Source organism: Dendropsophus ebraccatus, chromosome 9 (genome assembly GCF_027789765.1).
Source record: "Dendropsophus ebraccatus isolate aDenEbr1 chromosome 9, aDenEbr1.pat, whole genome shotgun sequence".
NCBI classification, from domain to species: Eukaryota; Metazoa; Chordata; class Amphibia; order Anura; family Hylidae; genus Dendropsophus; species Dendropsophus ebraccatus.
In genome coordinates this window covers 50,158,592-50,185,448 of record NC_091462.1, presented here as the reverse complement: position 1 = coordinate 50,185,448, position 26,857 = coordinate 50,158,592, and the positions used below count along the sequence as shown (strand labels likewise).

Below are 26,857 nucleotides of genomic sequence, written 5' to 3'. Positions count from 1 at the left end.
TATACTAGCCAGGAGCCATGTAGGTAATTGTATGTAAACCTCCCAAAATAGCGGAAAATTGGATTCTTGCCACAATACTTCTCTGTGCGCATTAAAATGGTAATAAGTTTACCAACCATATGGGTACATAAGCTGAATATCGTTTCCTTCAGTCCTAAGCGGTAGCTCTTTCAGCACCTCAGGGACGGACAGCTCTGCAAGTCTTGGTCTGGCATTAGGACATATTGTAATTGTTGCATCAGATCCTGGCAGAAGAACAAGTTGCCTCAACAAGCCCTGGAATGCACAATACAGTCTTCTAACAACATGTTATTCCGAGACACAACTTTAAACAGTAACTGCGTAATTTGTTACAACTTTACATAGAATATTCTAGAAGAAGGTACAAATAGAAGCAGGTGTGCCCGCAGAACCTCCTAGGGTTTTGCTTGTTTTAGATACGAACCCACAGATCTGATTTAAACTTTCTGACCTCTTTTTTAGAGAATTCTTATTGTGTTAAGATGTTTCTGAGTAACATTTTACCTCCCTTAAGAATTCAGCTTAATTGTATTATAGCTCATCGGAAAAACCTTATCTACATAAGGTAAATAAAGAGTAAACTTAAAAGCTAATATAAATGTGACACTTTGACTATGTTCACACAATGACTTTTTATGCAAAATAGTAGCCGCTGTTTTACAATGACAGCTGTCAGTAATGACCATGAACATTATTTACAGTCATCATTATCAAACGGCTGTTATTTTGCCTAAAAAAAGTTGTGTGAAAATAGCCTAAAACCCTTAAAGATTCATTGTCGTTATAACTTTTAAATCTAAATCAACAGTAGATGTGATATACAGCAAGTTTTCAATTTACATTCATTATTTATTTATTTTTAGTGGTCATGGAAAACACGGCACTTCCTGTTTTCTGACATCTACTGTTGATTTAGATTTTGAAAGTTATAACGTCAGTGACACTTTAAACCTTTAAAGGTATCCATTTAAGGTCCTGCATGTCTTTTTCAATACTTAGAATGTTGTCATACTCACTTTACTGATACCCCATCCCTGGACATATGCAGCCAATCATTAGCCATGTTGAGGATCAGCTAAAACCAGTGATTGGCTAATGTGGGCACCTGTCCAATAATGAGAGGGAACAGAAAGGAGAGACCAAAAGGGGACTGGGGATATTTGGGAATGGTGAAGTAACAGTGAGATGAGTATGACTTTTTTTTTTTTTTTGCTATTTTGTTCTCTGCATAATTTTATTTTATACAACCCCTTTAAATTGCTGTTCAAATACCAGTTCTGAAACAAGTCCATAAAAGACATGCATTTCTCATACAGATAAGTGGTATAAACAAACAGGAGGTCTGTTACAAGTAGAAAATAGCTGTAATAACGGAGTACTTATAAAAGATATTACAGCTCTTTATGTAATAGACATGCCTCAATGTAGTCAAGAGTAATTTGCCTCAATTATTTACGTTCTTGAACTAATATTATTTTGTTTCTGATTATTTGCAAGAGACTTTTGTAATATATGTTGTTTATAAAACTGGTCATGGAAGTCTGCTAGCGTAGAGCCACATAGGAAGCACTATATACAGATACATATAAAGCAGGCAAACAAGCAGAAACAATAGTATAGCAAAAGTATATAGGGCCAATACCTTTGGTTAGCATTTATGTTGTTTATCTCTTACATATTTATTACATTCTCTGCTTTAGTGATTACATGCCTCTCTCTAATTTCTATGCGGTCACTCAATATTTGCTACCAAGTATTTGCCAGGCATAGAGCAATCTTGCTGAAGTATTTAACCAAACTTACAACTTTCAGATAGAAATTATTTCTATAATCATTGGGCATAAATACTGTATATACTCATGAGTGGATCAAGCACCTAAAACATTCTATTAACGTATATGTGCCCTAGCCATTTTCCTTATATAAATAAATAAGACTTCAAGAGTTTTATTGAGTAAACTTGACGAAAGTTCAGGTTCTGCAACGTTCGCCTATGGCCTGTGACTGTCTCCATGTTTTACAAGACTCCATAGGGCTATCTAACATCTCCAGCCATCGGGAGTCAAATGCCGAATGTTCCAGCTTGGATGAACATTGCCGAACTCAAACTTTCAGCAACTTTGCTTAACACTGTTGCAGAAGAATAGGGGTGAAATATGAATGAAAGTTGTTGTTAAAAAAAAAAAAAAACTGGTAGAGGGAGGAGAAGCTGAATGTAGAACTGAGAGTGTAGACCTGTACTCCACTAAAACTTACAGAAAAATATCCTTTACGTCTCCTTCTGCTTCCAACATATATCCGGGAGTTGGTGGTATTTAGGAAGGCTGGAAACGGTTTGTCTAGGATGCTAAACATAAAAAAATAATTGGTTCATTATTATTACAATAGTAAATAAACAGCAACTTCAAGCAATAAAGAATCCACAAATAAGCAAAAAATAATGCACAACTGATCCTTATGAAAAAGTATTACAAAGTACATTGTTCAATTATATTGTCTGCCTCACTAGAAAGACGTTCTGCACATTAAAACAAGCACTGTCTAAGCACAGCTTATATCTTATTCTTGGCACTCTTATTTCCCCAGAGAGCATAAATTCTCATTTAGACACACACTGGCAAATGGCTGGAGTCATTAATGAGCGAGGCGATTAAACGGATTTATTTGAAACTAATTTTTTTTTGTTTGTGTGGGTAAAAAGTAGCTGCGGCTTCAATTCCCTGTAATTATTTCCCTACAATTGTGCTCATAATTTATTTCTACTGGTAAACAAAGAGATGTGTCTGCAAACAAAAGCATCCATCAGGTGAATTGACAACTATCCTTCCAATAAATAAAGATATAACTTGAAAAATCACTCATTCTATAAGACTTGTCTGCTCTTTTACTTCATTAGATTACTTGCATATTTTCTAGATAGATTAGGGAACAGATAATGCCCAAGTGTCTCCTTGGATTAAGGCCTATAGTGTGGACCAGTGCTTCTCAATTCCAGTCCTCAGGCCTCACCAACAGGTCGTGTTTTGAGGATTTCTCATACAAATAACATCTGTAATAATACCTGATGCAGTATAATTATATCACATGTGGAATACTAAGGAAATCCTCAAAACATGACCTGTTGGAGAGGCCTGAGGACTGGAATTGAGAAGCACTGGTGTAGACATATGTATTACTGCCCACGGTTTAATAAATCTGGGCCATAATCCCTACAGTGTCTGGCACTCATCAGTCCAACACTTCTCAGTTCAGTAAAATAAGTTATAAAATTGAAGGCACATCTAGTAATTGGGGGCACAACTAGGCAAGAAAGGGAGCAGCAGGCGCAGGTCAGGTGTGCACCTCTTAGTGAATCCAGTGGGGTCATTTGGGGCGGTCTTCATAAATGTCCTCCAGAATGTTAGAAACCTTTCCAAACTTATTGAACAATTAACATAAGTAGTTATGAGCAGAGTATCTTATTTCTTATAGTCTGAGAGTCCTTTAGGTACTTTATTTAAGTCCATGCAGGCTTTTTATGTGGAGAGGTTTCTTTCTAGCAATTGTGCCATAAAGCCCAGATTGGTAAAATACAGCAGTGATCTTTAACCTTCAGGAAGTTTTTCCCATTTACACAAAGGTTCTTAAGAGTTCAGCCACAGTGGCCATTGGGTACCTGGTCATCTCCCTTATAAGACCCTTCTCTCCTGATTACTTAATTTGGTGGGTCACCCAGCTCTAGGAACAGATCTGGTGATTGGAGGCCATTGCGCTCTTGGGAACATTTGGTGCAGCATAATTTTTTGTCCCCTTCTCCAGATTCATGCCTCGACACAATCCTGTCTTTAAGCTCTACTGGTAGTTCTTTCCCCCTCATGGCTTGGTTTTTCTCTGATATGCATTGGCATCAGTGAGACCTTAGTAAACAGAGCTGTGTCTTTCCAAATCATGTCCAATCAACTAAATTTGCTACAGATGACTGAAATCATGATGGAGAAACATCTAAAAACCAGAAATGAAGACCCCAGGGCTACATTTAGAATGTGGAAACACAGGATCTGAATACTTTTGTCCATGCAAAATGTGAGTTTTTTCTTTTTAATGACTTTGCAAACATTTCTAAAATTCAGTTTTTTCATTATGAGGTATTAAGATCAGATTGAGGGTGAAAAAACTAAAATTTTACTTATTTTTATCTCAAGGCCACAACATAATAAAGTGTAATACAATTAAAGGGTCTAAATACTTTCTGAATGTCTGGGATAGGTGCATATGTACTCTGGAGAGTATTGTCTATTGCACTGCACATGCCTGGAGTGACAAGCAAAGGAGTGTATGCATCATTCCCTCTCATGCAAGTCCAGAAGCCTTCACTTCTCCAGGTACATATTCATGGTTAAGTAAATTGCAAATTTCTAGACTGTTTAAAAGATTTCAGACTATGTGGCTCTGCTGTGGGGGCATTGTACTGTGTGGATTCTACTTGTCTATTTCTTGTCTATTTTGTCTATTTCTTGTCTTGTCTATTTTACTTTTAGGTAAGGGGAATCGACAGATATTTAGAAGCAGTTACCACCATTACTATTGTTATAGTTATTTTGAATGCTCTTAAATGAGGACACTTTATAAGGAACAGTGAGGGGCCTCAATGTGCAGAAGTGCACCCATGGACGTAATGCTAAGAGTTAGATTTGTTCTTGAAAAGAAAATCTAAATAAGTCATCCGTAAAAAGAAAAAAAAAAGCTTCAGTGTAATGCAGTGTGTTGTGATTATATTAATGGTCATCTTTTAAAATTACACACGGGAAAAACTAAGAGCTCAAAACAATACACAAAGAAGACTGGGTTGAGATTTTATGGAATTTCAGGTGAAGGCAGGGTCAAAAAGAATTCACTTAATATTGTGCAAGAAACTTAAAGGTTAAAAGTATTCATTTAGATGTACCAGGTGGATTACTTTATGGCTACATTTACCCATAGTATTTCCATCAGTCTTGGTCAGTCTTTTTTCAACCAAAATCAGGAGTGGAACAAAATTATAGTGGAAAGATTTGCACCGTTTCTGTGTTTTCAACCCACTCCTGGTTTTGGTTGAAAAAATTCTAACCAAAAGACTGACGGAAATACTATATGTGAACATAGCCTATACGTGACTCACACTTCTATAGGGATGCTGCAGTCCACAGAGAGAGAAACAGAAATACCCGATACAGCTAAAACAAAGGTGTGCCACCGATCATCAGCCAAGGAAACGCCACGAAAAGTCACTTTGGTCTGCCATTCTTGGGAGTCTGCTACATTCCAGAATAAGAAGTGGAGTTTGTTTTCTGAGTATCTCAAACCAAGGAGGACATTTCCTTTTCCTTCTGCTTTCATAGTGAACAAGTATTCATTTTTCTAAAAGAAAAAAAAAGACTGTGATGTCACATTTAGCACACACATTTGGTATATTTGGAATTTATAAAAATAAAAAAGTAAACTGTAGCAAACAATCATAAAAAAGACCAATATAACAATAACTAAAACTAGTGATAGCCCAAAAAAGTCAGATTAAGCTTGTATATAAGGGTATCCAGATGTACCTAGGCCTCAACCAATGACACTAATCTAAACAAGACAAAATGACTAGCAGATTATCAGTGTTAAAGGGATAAATGGCACGTGGGATCCCAATGAGAGTAGAATTTTTATGCAGTGTGTTGGCTACATGTGAACATTTATTATTATTGAATTTTAATGTATAACAATATGCAGTTGCCTAATAAGCTCTTTCTAGCCATGGCTGCTGGTAGCCAACGTATTGTTTCCCTTTATCTATTTTTATGCAGGCAAATTGCAGATCTGTATCAGAATAAGACCAGTTCCAGACAAGCCTAATAAACGTAAGTTTTTCTGCCCATGTTACAGGCACAAGTCTAATGACCTGAGTATTCAAGGGTATGAATTCACCTTAAACCACGCTCCACTATTCTGCTGCAGTAAAGGTTGAACTGATTTGATTTGGTGTCCCGAACATTATTTTTGATACAGAGTTCCAAATCTCCCTTTTCTAGTCACACAGCTATATGACCTTCCACTAGGGGGGGGCTTTAGTGCTTACAGATTTATAACTTAAGGGACATGTCAATTCTAGAAGGCAGGATTCCGTAGTGTGAACGGGCCCTAAAGCGTCATTATAAAAAAAAAAGTTTGATCAGGGTCTCAGTGTTTGCAAGATATAGCTTGGAGAAGCATGATGCTGAGCCGTCCTCTCCCTGGCTTCCTGCAATCTCGCTGCATGAGACAAGATCCCTAGATTTTCAATAGAGCTTAGGGAGCTGGGGAATTAAGTATGCAGATGCATGCTTCTTGCTATATGTAAGGATTGGTAGAAGTCTTAACACTAAGGGGAGATTTATGAAGAGACGACAAAATGTGCGTAACATGGGTGTTATCCGCTATCACCCGTGAGGCAGGGAACAGGCGGAGCAGAAGGCGTGGCGGGGGATTCTTTAAGATTAGCGTACAAGATGCTGGTCTCGATAAACCTCCCCCTTAAGACCCAAAGTGAGATCAAAGCTTTTAAAGTCTCTTTTCAACATCAAACATCTTTTAGAATGACAGGAAAACTTTAAAGTGTATCTCCAGTTAAGTGTACACCCACGTCCTGGGAGAGGCAACTAAGTAGATATGTGATTGTCAAGACAGTCAAGGGTTTAATGTTCTATATGAAAAAATTCTGATGCCTGCAAATATTTAGTATAATATTATAATATCACAGAATTTAAGACTAGTGATGAGCGAATAGTGAGATATTCGAATATTCGATATTCGTACGAATATTCCGCGAATATTCGAATATTCGATTGAATATTCGATCCCATTAAAGTCTATGGGAACAAGTATTCGATTAGTGAAAAACATCTATTTGACCATTTGGAGGGTAAAACCGGAAGCGGGGGGATTTAAACGCTTATCGAATATTTATCGAATATTCGCGGGATATTCGTACGAATATCGAATATTCGAATATCTCACTATTCGATCGAATATCTATTCGATCGAACAGTATTCGCTCATCACTATTTAAGACTAAAATGAAACAATAAGTAAAATTAAACTGTTACCTGCAATTCAAGTTTTGTACTGCTGACACTGTTAGATAGCTGTTAGGTCAAGGAGAGACATGGTACCTTTCTATTCATCAGTGCGTCCATAACATAATAAAAGTGCTTTGATTCTTCAGTACAAAGTGACAACATTCTTTAGCCCCTGAAGGGCTGAAAGTAGGACTACCTTTTTACTTCTCCACTTTTCATTGATCGATTTGTCGCCCGTGGTGACAGCAAACAAGCGTCGATCAGTGAGATCAGCACTCATTTGCAGTGCCTTTACACTGTGCCACAAATCAAGCTGCTGGGCTTGATACAAGGATCGTTCGTGAAGCCGTGGAAACTGACAGCACGGATATGAATACATCTGGGCTGTCAGTTTCCAGGTCACAAGCAATGTATACTTACCATCCATGCTGCTTGTGATCTGGCATCAAGCTTTCCAGTCCTCAGGCCGTCGGTTGTATCTCCAGGCCCCGCCTTCTATGGATGTCCATGATTCTGGAGGAGGTTGGGCCTGAAGTAAGACCAGCAGCCAGAAGACAGGAGAGCCAGAGAACGGGATGCCAGATTACAAGCAGCGGGGATAGTAAGAATACCCTGATGATTGCGATTGGGAAACTGACAGCATAGATATATGCCTATTCCCGCTGTCAGTTTCCCTTTATCATTATCAGCCACACAAAACCCTGTTCACACAGAAAGATGTGCAGCTTATAAAAATAAATTTTGAAGCACTAATTTTACTGATTGTGATGGGTGGGGGACTGAAGATCAGCTGAGGGAAAGCATTGCTTCTAGGAACTGATGAAGCATGAAGGACAGAAACACAGAACAGAACAACCCCCCCCCCCCCCCCAAACAAATAGATTTTTGGTTGTTTCAAAAAGTAAGGTAAGTAATGCTATATGCTTTTGCAGAAGTTTTATTTTTTTTTAACCTCTACCTGGAGTTCACCTTTAACCATCCAGCCCATGTTCAGTACTCACACAGCTCACAGGTGATGAATAGAAGGCAATCTGTCTAGAGCATTCCCAATGATGAGGAGGGCGGGGAGGAGGGACAGAGAGGTGGTGCCAGCCTAATGTATATGCAATCTAAGCCCCGGCCGTGGGGCTGCTAGTTTAAAGGTTGTTTTTTAGGACAATAACTGCATCACCTGCCAAACGGACCCCAGGACAGATCTTGGATTAAAAGCAGTTATCCGAAGGTACAAGCGGTTTGGGGGGTCAGATTGTGGGTACAGAGTCGCATTAAGCCTTCCAAACGCTCTCTAATGAAGGGAAGGGTAGAGCAGAGAGATGCTCGTAAGCACACACAGTTCTTCTTGAAAACTATTTAAAAAGTTGCTTTATTTAGCATTCAAGAAATATCTGAAGTTTAGAATAAAAGAGTCTATAGCCAGTGATGATTCTGGTTTCCTGGAATTGCTTGTCCTGCTAATCTGCCATGTAGGTTCTGTAATGGTTTGAGAAGCAAAGTGTCTGGATCATGCAGTAACCTGGTGTGAACTTGGCTTGTTTTTTGCATTTATGTGACAAACCTGACTGCTTCTCTGCATCTGGCAATGCAGGAGTTAACCAGAGCCCTGCAAAGACCTGATTACTGCAGCTGTGCAGGCTTTTGACTGATTTGTTCCTCTGCCTGTCTGGATCCTGGGAGATCAGAGCGCCGGTCCAATGAGGATCCAAACCAGGCTCTTGGTCAGCATGAAACTAAGCTAAAGGAGTCTCTCAGAGCTGGCTATTAGGTTATTACCCTGGTCCCAGCTCCCCTGTGTCTATTCCTGCGATTCCCTTCCTAACTCCCTCTGCTTGCTGGACTTGTTATCCTGACCTCCTGAGTCTCCAATTTACTCTCTTGTATTGCTCTACCTGTTGCAGACATCACACCATGGAGCGCTGTTCACATTTGTATTACCTTGGGAGGGAGGCTGGGAATCTTTAAAGTGGCAACAAGAGAAAATTCTTCAGGAAAGAGATGGCAGTTTTTAAACAGACGTGAAGAGGGAAAACTCAGCACATGTGGTGATGCAGAAAAACGAAATCCACGGGCTCCCTGAGACTGTATCATGCGTAACCCCACTAAGGTTTTGTTTGTGGAGATGACTTCTGACAGCATGTCCAATGGCTGAAGGTCTATGGGAAAATGAAGACAATAGAGACAGTAATGTTTGTTATTCTAGTTAAGACTAACATCACTGCTATAAAGAAATCTAGTATTCATTCAAGAAAAAAAAATTGTACATTACATGTCTAAAAAGCAGAGCTTACAAAGTAAACAGCATTGCACCATATAATATCTATTTCACTACAATGATTCATATGATTATTTTTTTATTTCTGATGGCTAAGAGTACCAGGATGCAGGAAAAATTTACAAGGGGATGCAGCTCCGTCATCATCAGGATCCGTGGGGTCCCCAGAGCTTGGAGCCCCACCTATCATAACTGAAAACAACCCTTTGTAATAAGCCACTACTTTGTAAAACTCCTTTAAATTCAGTTGCACTACACTTCGTCTCCAGGCCTAAGATATAACAATCTTCTAAAGGTCCATATAACAGACCTGTGGGGACTCAGTATGACACAGTATAAAGCTTCATAATACAGACTGCATACCTCCCAACTTTGGCTGAGAGGAAAGAGGGACATGGACACGCCCCTAACCCCACCCAAAGACACGCCCCTAAACCCTAAGACACGACCCTAAACCGGTCATAAACGCGCTATTTTAGCGATTTTCACGCTTCAAAATGGTGACTGACTCGCCGAAACTTGCGTTTGTGACTGTTTGCTGTGCTGCACTATTTGTTAATGCTTTGCACGTTGATGGAATAAACACTTCTTTTGCAAAATAGAAGTTGGAGTGCCGTGAAGTATCCGTATGGTATAGACATCTATCTCTGGTCAAGATTTAATTTGCTGGCACCAACATCATGGCTTGTGCTGCTGACATTTGTTATGTATCTATCTATCTATCTCCTATCTATCTATTAGATAGATAGGAGATAGACATATAGATAGATAGATAGATAGATAGATAGATAGATAGATAGATAGGAGATAGATAGATAGATAGATAGATAGATAGGCAGATAGGCAGGCAGATAGATAGATAGGAGATAGATAGATAGGAGATAGATAGATAGGAGATAGATAGATGTGTACCAGAAAAATAAAAAAAAGGATACTCACATGGCTGCACAACAGTGGCTTTCTCCCCAGTAGTGGCTATTTGTACACCTCACACACAGCTTCCAGCCCCTGCAGCTCATATCTCCAGTCCCGCGGCCTCTGCACTCTCTTCACTCCTGTGACGTCATCAGCAGCAGTGGGGAAGATAAGCAGGCATACCTCCCAACTTTGGCTGAGAGGAAAGAGGGAAATGGACAAGCCCCTAACCCCACCCAAAGACACGCCCCTAAACCTTAAGACACGACCCTAAACCGGTCATAAACGCGCTGTTTTAGCGAGTCGATCACCATTTTCACGCTTCAAAATGGTGATTGACTCGCCGAAACTTGCGTTTGTGACTGTTTGCTGTGCTGCACTATTTGTTAATGCTTTGCACGTTGATGGAATAAACACTTCTTTTGCAACATAGAAGTTGGAGTGCCGTGAAGTATCCGTATGGTATAGACATCTATCTCTGGTCAAGATTTAATTTGCTGGCACCAACATCATGGCTTGTGCTGCTGACATTTGTTATCTGTCTATCTATCTATCTATCTATCTATCTCCTATCTATCTATCTATCTATCTATTAGATAGATAGGAGATAGACATATAGATAGATAGATAGATAAAAAGTGATGACCAGCGGCACACCAGTTGTGTGAGAACAAAACGTGATGATTTATTCGTGAATCAATACATCTCAGCAAACACAACACAGTCTAGCACGACGTTTCGGCGGGGGTCCGCCATTTTCAAGTGCAAAGTAGTGAACTTCAGTGCTCATTTAAATACACACATGATTACAAAGGCATACACATGATTGGTGGACATAATCTGTCAGTCTCTGTAAGGGACCAATCGGTCCTGAATAGTGATAAAAAAGTTACAGGTGCTTCCAAACGTGATTAAAGAAATAATAAGTATGGTTTCAATATACAAAAAATCACTTGAAAATATTAAAGCATAACTAATGACTTTATACATTATAGGAGTAGACTACATCGGGTCATTTTAGAGAGGAACGCCACCTAATAGGTACGTAAAAAATAATTAACCAATGGCAATTGTAGAAATAGTAAACGTATATGATGCAATCTGTGCAACTATGGACACAATCGGTGTATGAACCGCATAGGATTAGACCGGACTACCCACTGGTCGGAGGCTCCGTTGATCTTCTTCCTGCAATAGGATGAAAGGTCGGCGGGTAGGAAACCGGGACTCAACAATCGCACGGAAACCGCGCGCATAGTGTGAACCGGTTCCAATCCTCTTTCCAAAATGTGGGTATTTGTCCAGTCAACAATTAATGAACGGCTTGTGGATGAAAATAACGTGGCGTTAACCTCTCTTAGCCCGGTGTGTTCACTCTTTAGGTGCAAACCAAGTCTGAAATCAAAGAAAAAACAATGAATATACGATAGACTTGATTTGCCGGTTTCGAAACATTTCACAGAAGAGAAACACTTGGAGAAAGACTTGAAATTTATGGTTTTAGAACGAATTGAGCCATTAAAACGGGGGGGCAATAGACAAACAATTCTGATGAAAAGAGAATTGTTTTGGATACATGAACTGGGGACCTTACAACCAACAGGTTTAAATGTTGAATACAAAGTAACAACTGCTATGTTCAGATAGAGTATATTCCTTATGTCGACTGTTATCCTGGTTCTCTGTTATACGGAGGATAGGATGAATGTAGTGAACTTTGCGTGTTATTTCATTATCATGATCATTGATTATAAGTATATTGTATATTCATTGTTTTTTCTTTGATTTCAGACTTGGTTTGCACCTAAAGAGTGAACACACCGGGCTAAGAGAGGTTAACGCCACGTTATTTTCATCCACAAGCCATTCATTAATTGTTGACTGGACAAATACCCACATTTTGGAAAGAGGATTGGAACCGGTTCACACTATGCGCGCGGTTTCCGTGCGATTGTTGAGTCCCGGTTTCCTACCCGCCGACCTTTTATCCTATTGCAGGAAGAAGATCAACGGAGCCTCCGACCAGTGGGTAGTCCGGTCTAACCCTATGTGGTTCACACACTGATTGTGTCCATAGTTGCACAGATTGCATCATATACGTTTACTATTCCTACAATTGCCATTGGCTAATTATTTTTTACGTACCTATTAGGTGGCGTTCCTCTCTAAAATGACCCGATGTAGTCTACTCCTATAATGTATAAAGTCATTTAATATTTTCAAGTGATTTTTTGTATATTGAAACCATACTTATTATTTCTTTAATCACGTTTGGAAGCACCTGTAACTTTTTTATCACTATTCAGGACCGATTGGTCCCTTACAGAGACTGACAGATTATGTCCACCAATCATGTGTATGCCTTTGTAATCATGTGTGTATTTAAATGAGCACTGAAGTTCACTACTTTGCACTTGAAAATGGCGGACCCCCGCCGAAACGTCGTGCTAGACTGTGTTGTGTTTGCTGAGATGTATTGATTCACGAATAAATCATCACGTTTTGTTCTCACACAACTGGTGTGCCGCTGGTCATCACTTTTTATCTGGATCAAAGGTTCGTGGTCAGAACCAAGCCAACGAGCACCCGCATCGCCGAGACCTGTAGTGCCACTCACTTCCACAGCATAGATAGATAGATAGATAGATAGATAGATAGATAGATAGATAGGAGATAGATAGATAGATAGATAGATAGATGATAGATAGGCAGATAGATAGATAGATAGATAGGAGATAGATAGATAGATGTGTACCAGAAAAATAAAAAAAAGGATACTCACATGGCTGCACAACAGTGGCTTTCTCCCCAGTAGTGGCTATTTGTACATCTCACACACAGCTTCCAGCCCCTGCAGCTCATATCTCCAGTCCCGCGGCCTCTGCACTCTCTTCACTCCTGTGACGTCATCAGCAGCAGTGGGGAAGATAAGCAGGGGAGAAGATGAATGCAAGTGCCGCTGGGCTGGAGATAAGAGCTTCGGGGGCTGGTAGCTGTGCGGTATGTAAGCTCAGGGCTTTGAAAGGGACACAGAATCTCACTCTGTCAGCGGCCACTGACTGATACTGAAGGCCGCAGCTGCTGAGTGTCATGGGCCTTCAGTGTCAGTCAGTGGTCAGTGTGTGGCAGCAGCGGCACCCCCCCTCCCCCCCTGCTTGTAACTGTGGCCCCCTACCCCTCCAGTCTGGCAGCGGTCCTCGTCACTGCTGATCACATTGCTGTCTGACTGCACCGCCACCCCTCTCTGACCCCAGCCGGAATGCAGAGCAGTCAGACAGCGTGATGAAGAACCCCCCCCCAGCACTGCCATGATGAACACCTTCCCTGTCAGCTAGCCTCCCCCCACCATCCCTCCTTTGATTAAAAAAAAATGAATAAGCACATACTCACTCTGTGCTTCAGCCGGCTCTAGCTTCTCCTTCTTCTCACCGCTCTGCCGGTGACGTCACTCCTCTGCTCCGCGCGGGAACGCAGGGGATGAGTGAGGCCTCTAGTGACCGGAGGCAGAATGCAGCTTCCGGCCACTAGAGGAAGCTGTGCACAGCCCCGCATCTGGGAGCGCTCATCAGGAGCGCTCGCAATTAAAGGGCCAGGTACGTTTTGGGAAGCGGGACACTTGAGGCCCTTTCCGGGACAGCGGGACATGACCCCGAAATCGGGACTGTCCCGCTAGATCCGGGACGGTTGGGAGGTATGAGACTGCAATGCTATAGCAGAATCGGTGGCAAACAGCGGAACAGGGGTGTATTTGCCACTTAAAGAAAATTCCCAATGGGTGCATTCTCTATTCTTTTGGCAGAGTACACACCAATATTGTGGCCCTTGTCCAATTCTTGCTTGTTCTTGATATCAGTGAATGTGTTGGTTTACTGTACCCTGGTTTGTAATGGATTATTCAAAGATCATCATTATTTATTTAAAGGGGTTATCCAGCGCTACAAAAACATGGCCACTTTCCCCCTACTGTTGTCTCCAGATTGGGTGGGGTTTTGAAACTCAGTTCCATTGAAGTAAATGGAGCTTAATTGCAAATCGCACCTGAACTGGAGACAACAGTAGGGGGAAAAGTGGCCATGTTTTTGTAGCGCTGGATAACCCCTTTAATTACCTGTGAATATATATATATATATATATATATATATATATATATATATGTATATATATATACAGGGCCGGCCTTTGGGGTGTGCGACCTGTGCGCTTGCACAGGGCGCTTCACTCCCGGCCAGCTAGGGGGCGCCTCGTCAGACAGAGAGCTGCACAGCACATCTAACTTAGATATAGAAGTTAGATGTGCTGTGTGTCTGCAGGAGCGCCCCCCCCCCCCAGCTGGCCGCCTCCCCTAATACCATAGTGGTTCGGTCTGGACGCTCCTGCAGACACACAGCACATCTAACTGCTGTTACTAAGTGAGGTGTGCAGTGCAGCTGTCTGCCTTAGCGCCCCTGCCTGGCCGGGTGGTGGATACTGTCTGTGGGTGGCATCTCCTGATAATAGGGTCTGATCTCAGCCAGACTCTGTTATCAGAGAGGAGAGGGGGGCGGTCGGGGAGAGGACCCCGGGGCTTCCACCAGATTGAACCCAGAAGCAGGTTCAGTCCATTAGGAGAGAGTGCATATAAGAATGGAGAACATGCAGCACTCCAGTATATGCTGCACATTCTCCATCTCCTGCATTCCTCCTGAGCTTCCTCCTTCCTTCACTGTCGGGTCAGAGAGGAGGGGAGGGACTAACAGTAGGGCAGCCTGATGGGGCCAAACAGCAGCTCTGCACCCTGAAGCCTCATGCTGCCTGCTCTGTGCCTTCCCTGTCTTCTCCTCTCTGTGGCCCCCTCATCTCCTCTCTGTGGCCCCCTCCTCCCCATAGTGCCCCCTCATCTCCTCTCTGTGGCCCCCTCATCTCCTCTCTGTGGCCCCCTCCTCCCCATAGTGCCCCCCCCCCCCCCCCCCCAGCTGCATTCCTGTTCCTGCTTCCTACCCCTCCACAGCAGCCCCATGTTGGATGGAGAAGGTCTGACAGGTGAAAGGATTGCATGACAGATCCAGCACAGAGGTCAGTGTATTGTATGACTGTGTGTAAATGTGTGTGATTCTGTATGCATGGGGTGTGTAAGTGTGTGTGTGTGTGTGTGTGTGTGTGTGTGTATGCTGTTGTATGTGTGAGAAGTAGGAAGATATGTTTGGGGTTGGGGTAGAGTCACTTGTGGTTTATCTGCTGCAAATTTTGCACATGAAATATCTGTGTGGTAAATGTGCCCCATATACAGGAGGAGCAGATGGGATAAAAAATCCCATCTATACACCTATAGGCTATGTTCACACAACGTATATTTTCATAAAATCATGGCCGTTATACAACAGCCGTGATTTATACGAAGATATATGTTACCTTGCTGTGTATGGAATCCTAGCCGGAGCGTATACACATAGGGGGAGATTTATCAAACATGGTGTAAAGTGAAACTGTCCCAGTCACCCCCGGCAACCAGTCAGATTCCATCTTTCATTCCTCACAAACTCTTTGGAAAATGAAAGGTGGAATCTGATTGGTTGCTAGGGGCAACTGAGCCAGTTTCACTTTACACCATGTTTGATAAATCTCCTCCATAGTACATATATACATACACAGGGTATACGCTCAGGCCGGGATCCTTCGCGCCGCCGCAAACAACTGACGTGTCAGTTTTCTGCGGCCGCTTTTCAGTGAATAGCGGCCACAGAAAACCATGTCAGTGCACACATAGTGTGTTGTGGGGAGTTCTGATGCAGGCGCATACGGATTTGCCCGCATCAGAACCCTGTGGCCCTAAAGATCATCGGGCTGGTACTGCAGTACTGGCTGGGATGATCTTTTCAGAGACCGGCCGTTCTGTGATCTGGCCTGGTCACGGAACAGCCAGTCTCTTACAAAGTGTGCACATAGCCAAACACAGCATGACAGTTTTCATCCGGGAAATACAGTGGATTTATTGTGGATTAAGGATGTCAAAATATACAATAAATCCTCTGTGCTGCACATTTTCCTGTAGAAACACTGCAGATCCCCACTGCTAACAGCTAACGGCACAGAGAAAGGTAACAGACATAGCTTCTTCCTCGGTGCCCCGTGCCCAGTAAGGGGGCTAGATGAATCTAACATGCTGAAAGTTCCCCTTTAAAGTTATTGTACCAGTTCACTTGCTGAACTTTTTTTACACTACCTGGTTGGCGCCAGTGCAGAGATTCTGTTGGCTCGGTCCATTTTTCAAAATGCCTCTTTCTTGTCCATCGGCCTGCTCTATGCACTTAAAGCAGACCCGGCGCCCCCAGTGTAACACTATCCCCTCCCCTCTTCATTGCGCCTCCATCAGGATGAAGTCTCACCACGTCACCGAGGGGAGGGGATATTGTTACACTGGGGCACCGGGTCCGCTTCTAGTGCATAGAGCGGCCTGCTCTATGCACTAGGAACTGGGCAGTGTTTTTAAAAAAATGGATGCCGTCACTGGGATCTTTGCTAAAAATCTGACCAGGTTCCTTAAGGGGTTAGAACACATTTGGACACACATGGAGATTCGATTACTACCCACACCATGCATTAAAATGTAGTAGATGATGGGGGTTGTAATTGAATTGTCATGTGGGCCGAAAATGTGTGAACAGGCCAACTGCCCTGCTCTGGTGGTCCAGTATATAGACCACCAGTACATAACCTGTGACTAGTATACTGGTGGTCCCAGGACCTGACTACCAGACCTGGAGGTTGCTTTGTGCATAACGCACCTATAGTAAAGTTGACTTCCAGTTGTGTATTTTTCGAATGTAATTTACTATTGAGTTTAGCACCAGAATGTTTTTGATCGCAGAGTCTCCCTGTCGTGCATAACTAAGCAAAAGAGACAGAGCTCCTCACTCCATCAACATTGCAACAAAAACACTGTACCCAGCGCTTTGTAATTCTATGGCTCTGGGTCTCACGCTGGAGTTGGGTGATATGGAGGCAGTGGAAGGCTCTTCCCCTAATGCATTTGTGTGCTGGGGTGAATGAACGGCTGCTCAGAAACATATTCTGGTGGAAAATTCGAAAATAAGGTTTATTAGTAAAATAAATATTGTGCACAGTGCAGCATATGGCATATAGCCTGTATGCGATGTATGATATATATATAAAACTGTGTGCAGCATATGACATGTACCCTATGTGTGGCAAATACACCCTGTCTGCTGGCCGAATATCAGTGCATTACTCTACGGAGATAACACTGTTGGGTCAAGTCAGTGTTGTAGTGCTCTGACCGTTTGGGAACTCACTGCAGTATAAGTGTTCAATACATAATATTTGTCCAGCATATGGTCTGTTGTATATCATGGGATGTCCACAGCTGTGTGTTTTAAGCCTTACGGTACAGTCACATATACCATATCTGCTACAGCTTTTACACAGCCTTTAGATGCTTTCTGCAATCTTTACTGCTTTAGAAATATTACAAGACTTAAACCTCCAACATACCCTGATAGCTGAAATATTACAAAACTACAACACCCATCATAGCCTGATAGCTGAAATATTACAGGACTACAACCCCCAGCATACCCTGATAGCTGTAATAATACAGGGCTACAACCCCCAGCATAGCCTGATAGCTGAATATTACACAACTACAACCCCCAGCATAGCCTGATAGCTGATATATTACATGACTACAACCCCCAGCATACCCTGATAGCTGAAATAGAATAGGGCAATTTTAACCACAATTTAAAAAAAAATGTAAACTTTTATTTTATTATGTTAAAACTAAAGGTCGTTGTAGTTGTGTGTATGGAGGTAGTTGTTTGTATGGCTGGGGGCTGAGGGGGTAGTTTGTATTGCTGGGAGGTAGTTGTGCGTCTGGAGGGGTGGGAGGCTGAAGCAGCTTTATGTAACCTGGGGGGCGCCGAAAAAAGGTTTCGCACAGGGCGCCATTTGCCCTAAGGCCGGTCCTGTATATATACATACATAAAACTATAGGAAGTCTTTCAACATACACATATGCACTTTCAGCAGACATATTTAAACACATCAGCAGGCATAACGCTGTGGTATTCCTGCAGTAACATACTGCAGATAAAAGTGAATCACAGCAATTATTATGTTAGCTGTCCATCATCAGTGACAAATGAAAGGCATCTTCAGCTGATCAAATAAACCACATACAGGCAGAGATCTGACAGCTGCGAACCAGCCAAACAAAAACAAGTGGTTATGCTGGAGGCAGCGGTTCCCCAGCCATAGTCAGCTGCACAGAGACCAGGCTTCAGACACCGGCTCGCTCTACACCTGACTGAAACCGCCTTATCAGCTCTCTGCAGCCTGGTGCTGTTGAGTCAAACAATGCAAGATGCTTACTTTGATCTGCATTAATATTTGGGCAAACTGATTACTTGTAGTCCTATGTGCAAAATGCAATTCAGATTTCTTACAATGTAAAACTATACAACTAGTTTTATGCCAGTGTGCACACAATGCTGTAATTACTTGAGTTTGTGAATAAGAAGAAATAACATGAATCTAACATTTCTATGGATCTGTATTTTACTATCTTATTATAGGATAATACAAGAGGCATTTAGGCGATAAGTGAAATTGAGGTCCAGGTTATACTGGGACAAAAAAAGGAGTTGCTTAAAATATATATAGAAATGGGCTGCAACATATATTCTGTATATATAATGTGCTGCTACTGATATTCAGCCTTTGCACACATGTATGTTAGAAATTGCTAATATAAATCAGGTGGGGTGGGGTGGGGGGGGAATATGCCAGATACTTTTTATGGCTCCTGGCTTTAAAGAAGTTATGCACCAAAGTGCTAAAAAATGAAATGCTAGCTGGTCTTACTCACCAAGTATTTTGAGCCATCTCCTGTATTTCTAGCTGCTGCCACTCCTGAGTTCCAAGTTTTTCTAAAAGCCGATCTATATCCAAGATGGTGCTGGACAGAAAACTAAATTTCCCATCATGCATTTGCCTGATTGGTCTATTTGCGTACTCACCCCCCTTAGCTTTCTTCCCTGTCCACAGCTGTCATTACTATTGCAATATAAACAACAGTTTTTTCACTGATTTTGGATCACATCATCCCAGTATGTATTCCACAGTAGCTGATAATGTAGCAGAGCTGATGCACGCATGGTGTAGCAGAGCTCATGCACGCATGGTGTAGGTGTTTGCTGCATAATGGACGTCTGTTTACCGGGGGTGTAGTGTAGGTTTAGATCTCTGCTTGCTGACTGTAAATGAAAACATTCTAGTTCCATCCAGACTCTAAGAACATCCATAACACTTACAATATACAGAGCTGTGACAAAAAGACAGGTACATATGCCTGCATTCACTGACAGCAAGCAGAGATAGAACTATAACTTTTCATATTAACCCATAGCTGCACCAGGACGTTATTGAACGTCCTCGTGCCGCTATGGGAGTTCAGAGGGGGGTCGCCGCGCGACCCCCCTCTGAACTGCCGCGATTCCGGGTGCCGCGTGTAGCCCGGGCTCGCGGCTATTAGCGGGCACGGTCCGATCGCCGTGCCCGCTAATTAAGTACTTAGAAGCAGCTGTCAAAGTTGACAGCTGCTTCTAAATACTTGCTGTTATACATCCCTGGTGGTCTAGTGGGGGGATCGCCCCCCTGCGGCGCGATTGCGGGGGGGCGATCCCTGCATCCATACCGGGCCGGGGTCTGCTCCGTAATGGCGCTGATCCCGGCTCGGCATTCTATTACTTTTGGCTGCAGCAGCCAAAAGTAATAGAACACCGATCTCATGGATTCATGCAGTATAACTATACTGCATGGATCTCTATGAGAGATCAGAGTGCATATACTAGAAGTCCCCCAGGGGGGCTTCTAGTATATGTGTAAAGTAAAAGAAAAATGTATTTTTAATAACACAAAATCCCCTCCCCTAATAAAAGTCTGAATCACCCCCCTTTCCCCATTTTATAAATAAAAATAAATAAATTAATTAATAAACAAACATGTTTGCTATCGCCGCGTGCGTAATCGCCCGAACTATTAATTAATCACATTCCTGATCTCACACGGTAAACGGCATCAGCGCAAAAAAATCCCAACGTGCAAAATTGCGCATTTTTGGTCGCATCAAATCCAGAATAATTGTAATAAAAAGCGATCAAAAAGTCATATATGCGCAATCAAGGTACCGATAGAAAGATCACATCATGGCGCAAAAAATGACACCTGACACAGACCCAGAGACCAAAGGATAAAAGCGCTATAAGCCTGGGAATGGAGCGATTTTAAGGAACATATATTTTCTTTAAAAGGTTTTAATTTTTTACAAGCCATCAAATAAAAAAAAAGTTATACATGTTACATATCGTTGTAATCGTAACAACTTAAGGAACATATATAACGAGTCAGTTTTACCTCAGGGCGAACATAGTAAAAACCACCACCCCCCCAAATAAAAAAAAAACATTTTTTTTTTCAATTTCACCACACATATAATTTTTTTCTGGTTTCCCGGCACATTTTAGGCAAAAATTACATCTGCCATAGCAAAGTACAATTAGTTGCGCAAAAAATAAGGGCTCATTTGGGTCTCTAGGTGGAAAAATGCAGGCGCTATGGCCTTATATACACGAGGAGGGAAAAACGAAAATGCAAAAATGAAAACTGGCTGTGTCCCCTAAGGGTTAAACCTAGGCTCAGGGATCCATGTAAGTCTATGGAAGCAGGACAGGTGCATGGAGAATATGCAGATGATGTCTCCTGGGGGTTTGATTACCAGGTCAATAGACAGCTAACCCAGCCCCCAGCAAGGAGATCACATGTCCTGTGTCTACAAAGGGAGGGGGAACAGCAGCATGTTGTCAGAGTGGAAACAGAGGAGATGATTTAGATACCCAGAGCAGATAAATATGAGAAAAAAAAACTGAAAAAGGCTGCAAGATAGGTTTTACATGTATATTAGACAAAGGGTCGTATTTGGAAGGGGGATCGTTTAGAATATTGTTTTTGTTACCCAGATAACCCCTTTAAGGGTGTGTTCACAGGTTTAAGTTTTCTGTTGCATTTATTGAATACAAAGTCAGAAATGGATCTGAAAAGAGTCGAGAGTCGACTTAATTTCTCCTTTCTATGTGTCCTCTGTTTATGATCTGTTCCTATTGCTGTATTCGATAATTGCTATTAAAAACCTGGATAGAGTCAAGATAGAATAAAATTTGAAAATTTAACCTGGATGATCTATCCAGCAAGAACAAAAGCACTATGGTGCCTGTTAACTACATGGTTTAAACCAAACATCCAACAACAAATATTATATGTGTATACAAGACTCATGACCGCTCAAACATAACCCCATTCTGACTCAAACTTGTGGTCTGCTCAAGGCTGGCATTGGTTCTCAATATTGCAGCAGTGAATAATACTAAATTATACAACATGTTAAGAACACTTTTTGCATTTCACATCTTATTGTAAGTCCAGTCCTGCCCAATATATATCTAAGGGTATAGACACACATCCATTGTTCCCTGTATGTTGGATGCACTATTTTTTGGGCTTTACTTCTGTTTCTTTTTGTGCTTCAAACTCCTAACAAAAGAAAAAACATCCAGCACCAACAGCAAACTGTACATCTGACAGCATTGTACGGGTGAATGTCTCATATAACGCTTGTCTTGGCTTTCTGCATTCTACATTCACTCCAGCAGCTGCTTCCAAATGCCTGTCTTAATTCCATGTGACATTTTACATGAGACTTACAGGTAAGCCATTAAAACACATACAGGAAAATATTGATCTTTCTCAAAAAATCAATATCATAATGGTTCTTAAAGTTCTGTAGGAAACGTTCTCAGGCACCCTGTGTCGTATTCTTGCACTTTTTCAGCTGCACTAAACTAAACACCCAAATGGCATTTCCAAACACAGAAACAGAAGTTACGAAAGAAATAGGAAAAAATATGAAATTCCTCATTTTAAAATTACATCTGAAATATTTCAAAAGGATAATATATAAAATGTTCTTTTTTCTTTAGATTTTTTCTGTTGTGTTGTGTTTGATGCATGTAAATATTGTTGGTTTTATAAGCACTGTCCTCTGAAGCCATCCAATTACTAAGGGTCCTTTTACACACACAGATAAATTGCTTCATTGCTTGTTTAGCGATTATCAAGTGGTGATTTTTTTCCTTATAAATGATAGACATTTAGAGGAGAAAATAAATCGCTATGTAAAGTCGCTAATGTGATCGTAAATATGAATATTCTGTGAATATTCGCAATTGTTTTAGTATATATACTGTGAACGATGGGTGTTTACACTGAAGGGATTGAGAACGATTAACAATGTCAGCTCAAAAAATGCGATCTATCCAGATTTCTTATCAGGAAATCCAGATAGATTTCCTGACCCATAAGTTCCTATTAAGCATAGACTTCGGAGATATATGGCACGGATGCTCCATAGAACCCTATGGGGACATCTGGAATTCTGTACAGCTCTGGATGTGCGTCTGGAGCCTGGCCAGATTTCAGGTACTAACTCTGGCCCTTTAACTGTATGCGTTCTTAATCAGAAGCGCATACAGTTAAATGTGACGCAATGTTTGACAGGGCAAAGAACAGCAGGTGAGTTTTTTTTTTCTCCTCCTTTTTACAGTTAAGAAACATTTCCTGATGTCTCCTGAAAAGGTTTCTGATTGGAGTTTTCTGACCATAAAATTGGCCGTAGATCTCTGCAGGTAGCCTAAGGACACCGCTGTCACCAGTGATTGGCTGAACAGGCAGGTCCTGCCAAGATAACTTATCTTACAAGAAGAAATGAGCAATCATGACAGGGGACTGGTGTTTAGGTGAGTAGAACTTAAAAAAAAAATTATTTTCTACTGCTTTCTAACAAACTACCAAAAAATGTATGATACCGGATAACCCCAATAACAGCTGTTCAGAGACTTGAGGTGTGGCTGTTAAATAGCAGGGCTGTACTTCTGGGAAAAGACCTAGCCATTTGAATTGACCTTTGACTTTCCCAAACCGTATCTACTTAGTTGCACTTTCCTCTCAAGGTGAGTTTGGTGCTACTCATCAATAGGTTGTAAGCAATTTTTTAACTCGTATTTTGGGAAAAAATATTCAAATATAAAGCAATTGATTAACTTGACATGTTTAGTAAAATTGAACAAAATAACAAAAGCAACATGGTTTATCACATGTGCATTTCAGTGGTTTAAAAAGATTTAAGGAAGGTCAAGAGGCTATTAAAGTTAATGAAAAGCCACAAACACCCATCGTCACCACAAACATATGTCCGAAAAGACCCCGAACTCAGTATTATGGTAAAATTTCACACAATGATGAAACATGATGAAAGTTTGTTTTAAGATTGTTTTTGAAGCAAATTGAAGCAGGTTAACTTCTTTACAAAAAAGGTTGTTACCCATGATGAAACGATATGAATTATCCTGATATCCTATTGCTATCTTTATTATAATGACCCCGAATGTCAGTCCATACATTGGAAAACCGAACTCTCCCAAAGCTGACGGAAGTAAATTCAAACCCATGTTGATTGTCTTCTTTGATGTATGTGGTATTAGACAAGTAGACCTACAGAGGGTGCTACAGTAAACAAGATTTACGACAAAGTCTTTGGAAAGTAAAAAGAAAAGGTTAAGAAAAAGAGGCCAGAGTTCATTCTGCATCAGGACAATGCTCCAGCTGGCTCTAATTCCAGCACTGTTTGTAAAGTAATTTTTCTTACAGTGCTACACCATTCTCTCTGATCAGATCTAGCACCGTCAAAACCACATCTGCATTCAAAGGAACATAATGTATTTGTGGTTAGCAATGTAGCCTTGCAGCGCTGGGGTCATGGGTCAAAATCCCACCAAGGGCAACATCCGCAAAGAGTTTGTATGTTCTCTCCATGTTTGTGTTGGTTTCCTCCCAAAACATACAGTAAATTTAGATTGTGAGCCCTATTGGGGACAGGGAGCAATAATTGGCAAAACTATGTAAAGTGCTGCAAAATCTGTGCGCTATACAAATAAAAGCATTATTATATTCTGCTATAAGACTACTGCATACAAAGAAAACTATGACCGTCACTAATAAAGTTTTATTAATACTATTATGTGCAAAATGACTGGTGAAATCCAGCATGTCCTGCAAAGAAAAGGCAGACCACGGTAGAGATTTGCATCCTCTGGTCACCTTAATGCAACCCATCCTCATGGGAACTCCTGTCTAGTTGAAGTCCCCGACCTTGGTTTGATGGACTGCACTGAGAAACCAAAGCTCATAAGAATAATAAAGTACTTGTTCTGCCATAGTCTTGTGATTTATTCAGGGATCCCCTCTTACAAGTTAATGAATCAATTTGTATAGAAATTTTCAGACTGCCATCATTTATCTAATTTTAATCATGGAATGCATTATCACATTCATAAATAATATCCGGCTACGTCTTGTTTACGACAATAGTTTGGATACAGATTGATGCGTCGATTTTGTAATGAAATAATAGCTTTCCTTTCCTCTTGACAAAGCCTGCCGAAATAATCCCTCTGACCCACTTTCAAATTCTGCAGTATACAATTGTAAAAAGATAAAAATAGCCGGTTTCATTCTGAAGAGACTCCTTCAATAAGAAAAGACCATGTAGCTCTGTTTTTAACCGTTTGATGAATGCTACTTAGTAAATAAAGTCCTCTAACTTTGCTTGTTTCCGCTTATAACACCTTGATATACCAGGGTACTAGCTTCCTTGATCACACCACAGTTTGAAGTTTTGAAGTGTTTATTTTTCAATGTCTTGTTACAGTTCCTTTCTCTTTTTTAAAAAATTTTCTGAAGTTTTTTCCTGCCTCATTTTGCCAGGTTCCCCCAGGGGTCCTTTTCTGTTCTATTTCTGGAGGCGGCTGGTACAGTATTTCTAGACATCAAGAGAAAATACGTCTTAAAAGCAGAATTCTCTGAAAGGACTGATCTCCAGCAAGGCTGGCATGGAAATATCTACTTTTTCTCAGAGGGTTCATGAGGGCTTCATGGAACATCTGTGAAATCTCTTTAGCTGTTGCCTTCAGAGCCCTAATACAGCCAAGAGAATTGAAGTGCTGCTCAATTATAATTTTTAGCTTCTCAAAGCTTCCTTTTTATTCTTCATATTGCGAATACATGCAAACATTGTACCAATTATCCTAATTTCCAAAAGATGACTGTGTTAATATTTATGTCTGTGTTAATGTCCTCCAGTAATTACAAAATGATTACATGCTATTGTACATTAAAGCTTTTCCTTCACCTAGGAAAAAAATGAAACTGTAGAAAAATAACTGTGTTATAAAAATAAAAATACTTTTTCTTTTCTTTTTAACTGTGACTCAAACCGAGTCAAGTCAAAGGGTTACAGATCATGGCTATGTTCACACAGCGTCAAAAAAAGAGAACGGGCGTCTGCTTTTTCTATTTAAAAAGACGTCCGTTATTGCCGCAATTTAATTGACTTCAATGCAATGCATTGAAGTCAATGGAATGACAGATGTTCAATGTATGAAATGACGGATGTTGTCTGCGTGGACGCCAAAACAATGATCATGACAATTATTTTCGGAAGTCTTTTGCAAACATCGGATGTTATTTTTTTAGTTGTTCATACCGTTTTTACTATTAAATTCAATGGACTTTTCAGTTAAAGACACAACCAAAGGCCAATTAGTTCTCCTAAACTAGAATAATGTACCAGCAGCCGTCAATGGTCATTTTTGTTTTTCAAAAACTGAGAGGATAAGACATTCTGTGAACATAGCCTATGGCCTGTAACATGGCCCAGAATAAAAAGTTACATTATACTGCAGTGAAAGAGCTCTGAAAGAAATATTAGAAATTTGTTTCCAGCTTAAAATATTAGTATTCAAATATTTAAAAGAAATCTGTAACCTGGAATCCTGGAGTTTCAAAGTTCTGATAGTGTTACATAGGTGTTGGAGAAAGAACATACATTTTACCTGTTATTTAGCTTTCCGTGACTTCAATCTGCTAAAAAAAAATAGATGTTGTCTTAGGCTATGTTCGTGCACTGTTGAAATGACGAAGGGTTTTATGTAACCACCATCATTCAACAGCAAATAGCATTTGTTGTTTCTAAATACCAGCCATTATTTTCAACATCACGGACTCTGTTATGAAAGTAATGGCTGTCCAATACAAACGGGTGTCATTTTGAGGGTGTGTGACTATAGCCTTCTGCTGCAGAAAAGTGTCAAAGAGGCGGGACCCAGGCATTTGAGAGCTCTGCATTCCATAGGACACACCTCTTTGGTACTTCACTGCATAAAACTTCACTGCATTTTTTAACAGATTGCAGTCATGTAAACCTAAATTACAGGTAAAATGTATATTCTTTTGACAAGACCTATGTAACATTGTAAGAACCCTGGTACTCAATTTGCAGGCAATGGGTTAACTTTATTTGGCCATTCTTTAAAATATTTTAAATTGTATATATGTGAGAATACGCTTTCTGTAAACAAAATCTATTTAGTCAGTCCTTGTGCCTGTTGTGCACGGCCTGCAGTACCCGTTAAGAAGTAAACAGGGTCAT

General features: G+C 40.9%; 1 protein-coding gene across 1 annotated transcript in view; it reads right to left on the bottom strand.

Moving 5' to 3' along the window:
* The window catches only part of TSPEAR (thrombospondin type laminin G domain and EAR repeats), a 115,437-nt gene that overhangs the window by 49,690 nt on the left and 38,890 nt on the right, over nt 1-26,857 (bottom strand). The window contains exons 2-5 of the mRNA XM_069985231.1: nt 9,012-9,229; nt 5,159-5,397; nt 2,278-2,368; nt 117-276 (exon numbers count right to left, since the gene is read on the bottom strand). Coding sequence (XP_069841332.1) covers nt 117-276; nt 2,278-2,368; nt 5,159-5,397; nt 9,012-9,229 — 708 coding nt within the window. The remainder of the gene's footprint in view (nt 1-116; nt 277-2,277; nt 2,369-5,158; nt 5,398-9,011; nt 9,230-26,857) is intronic.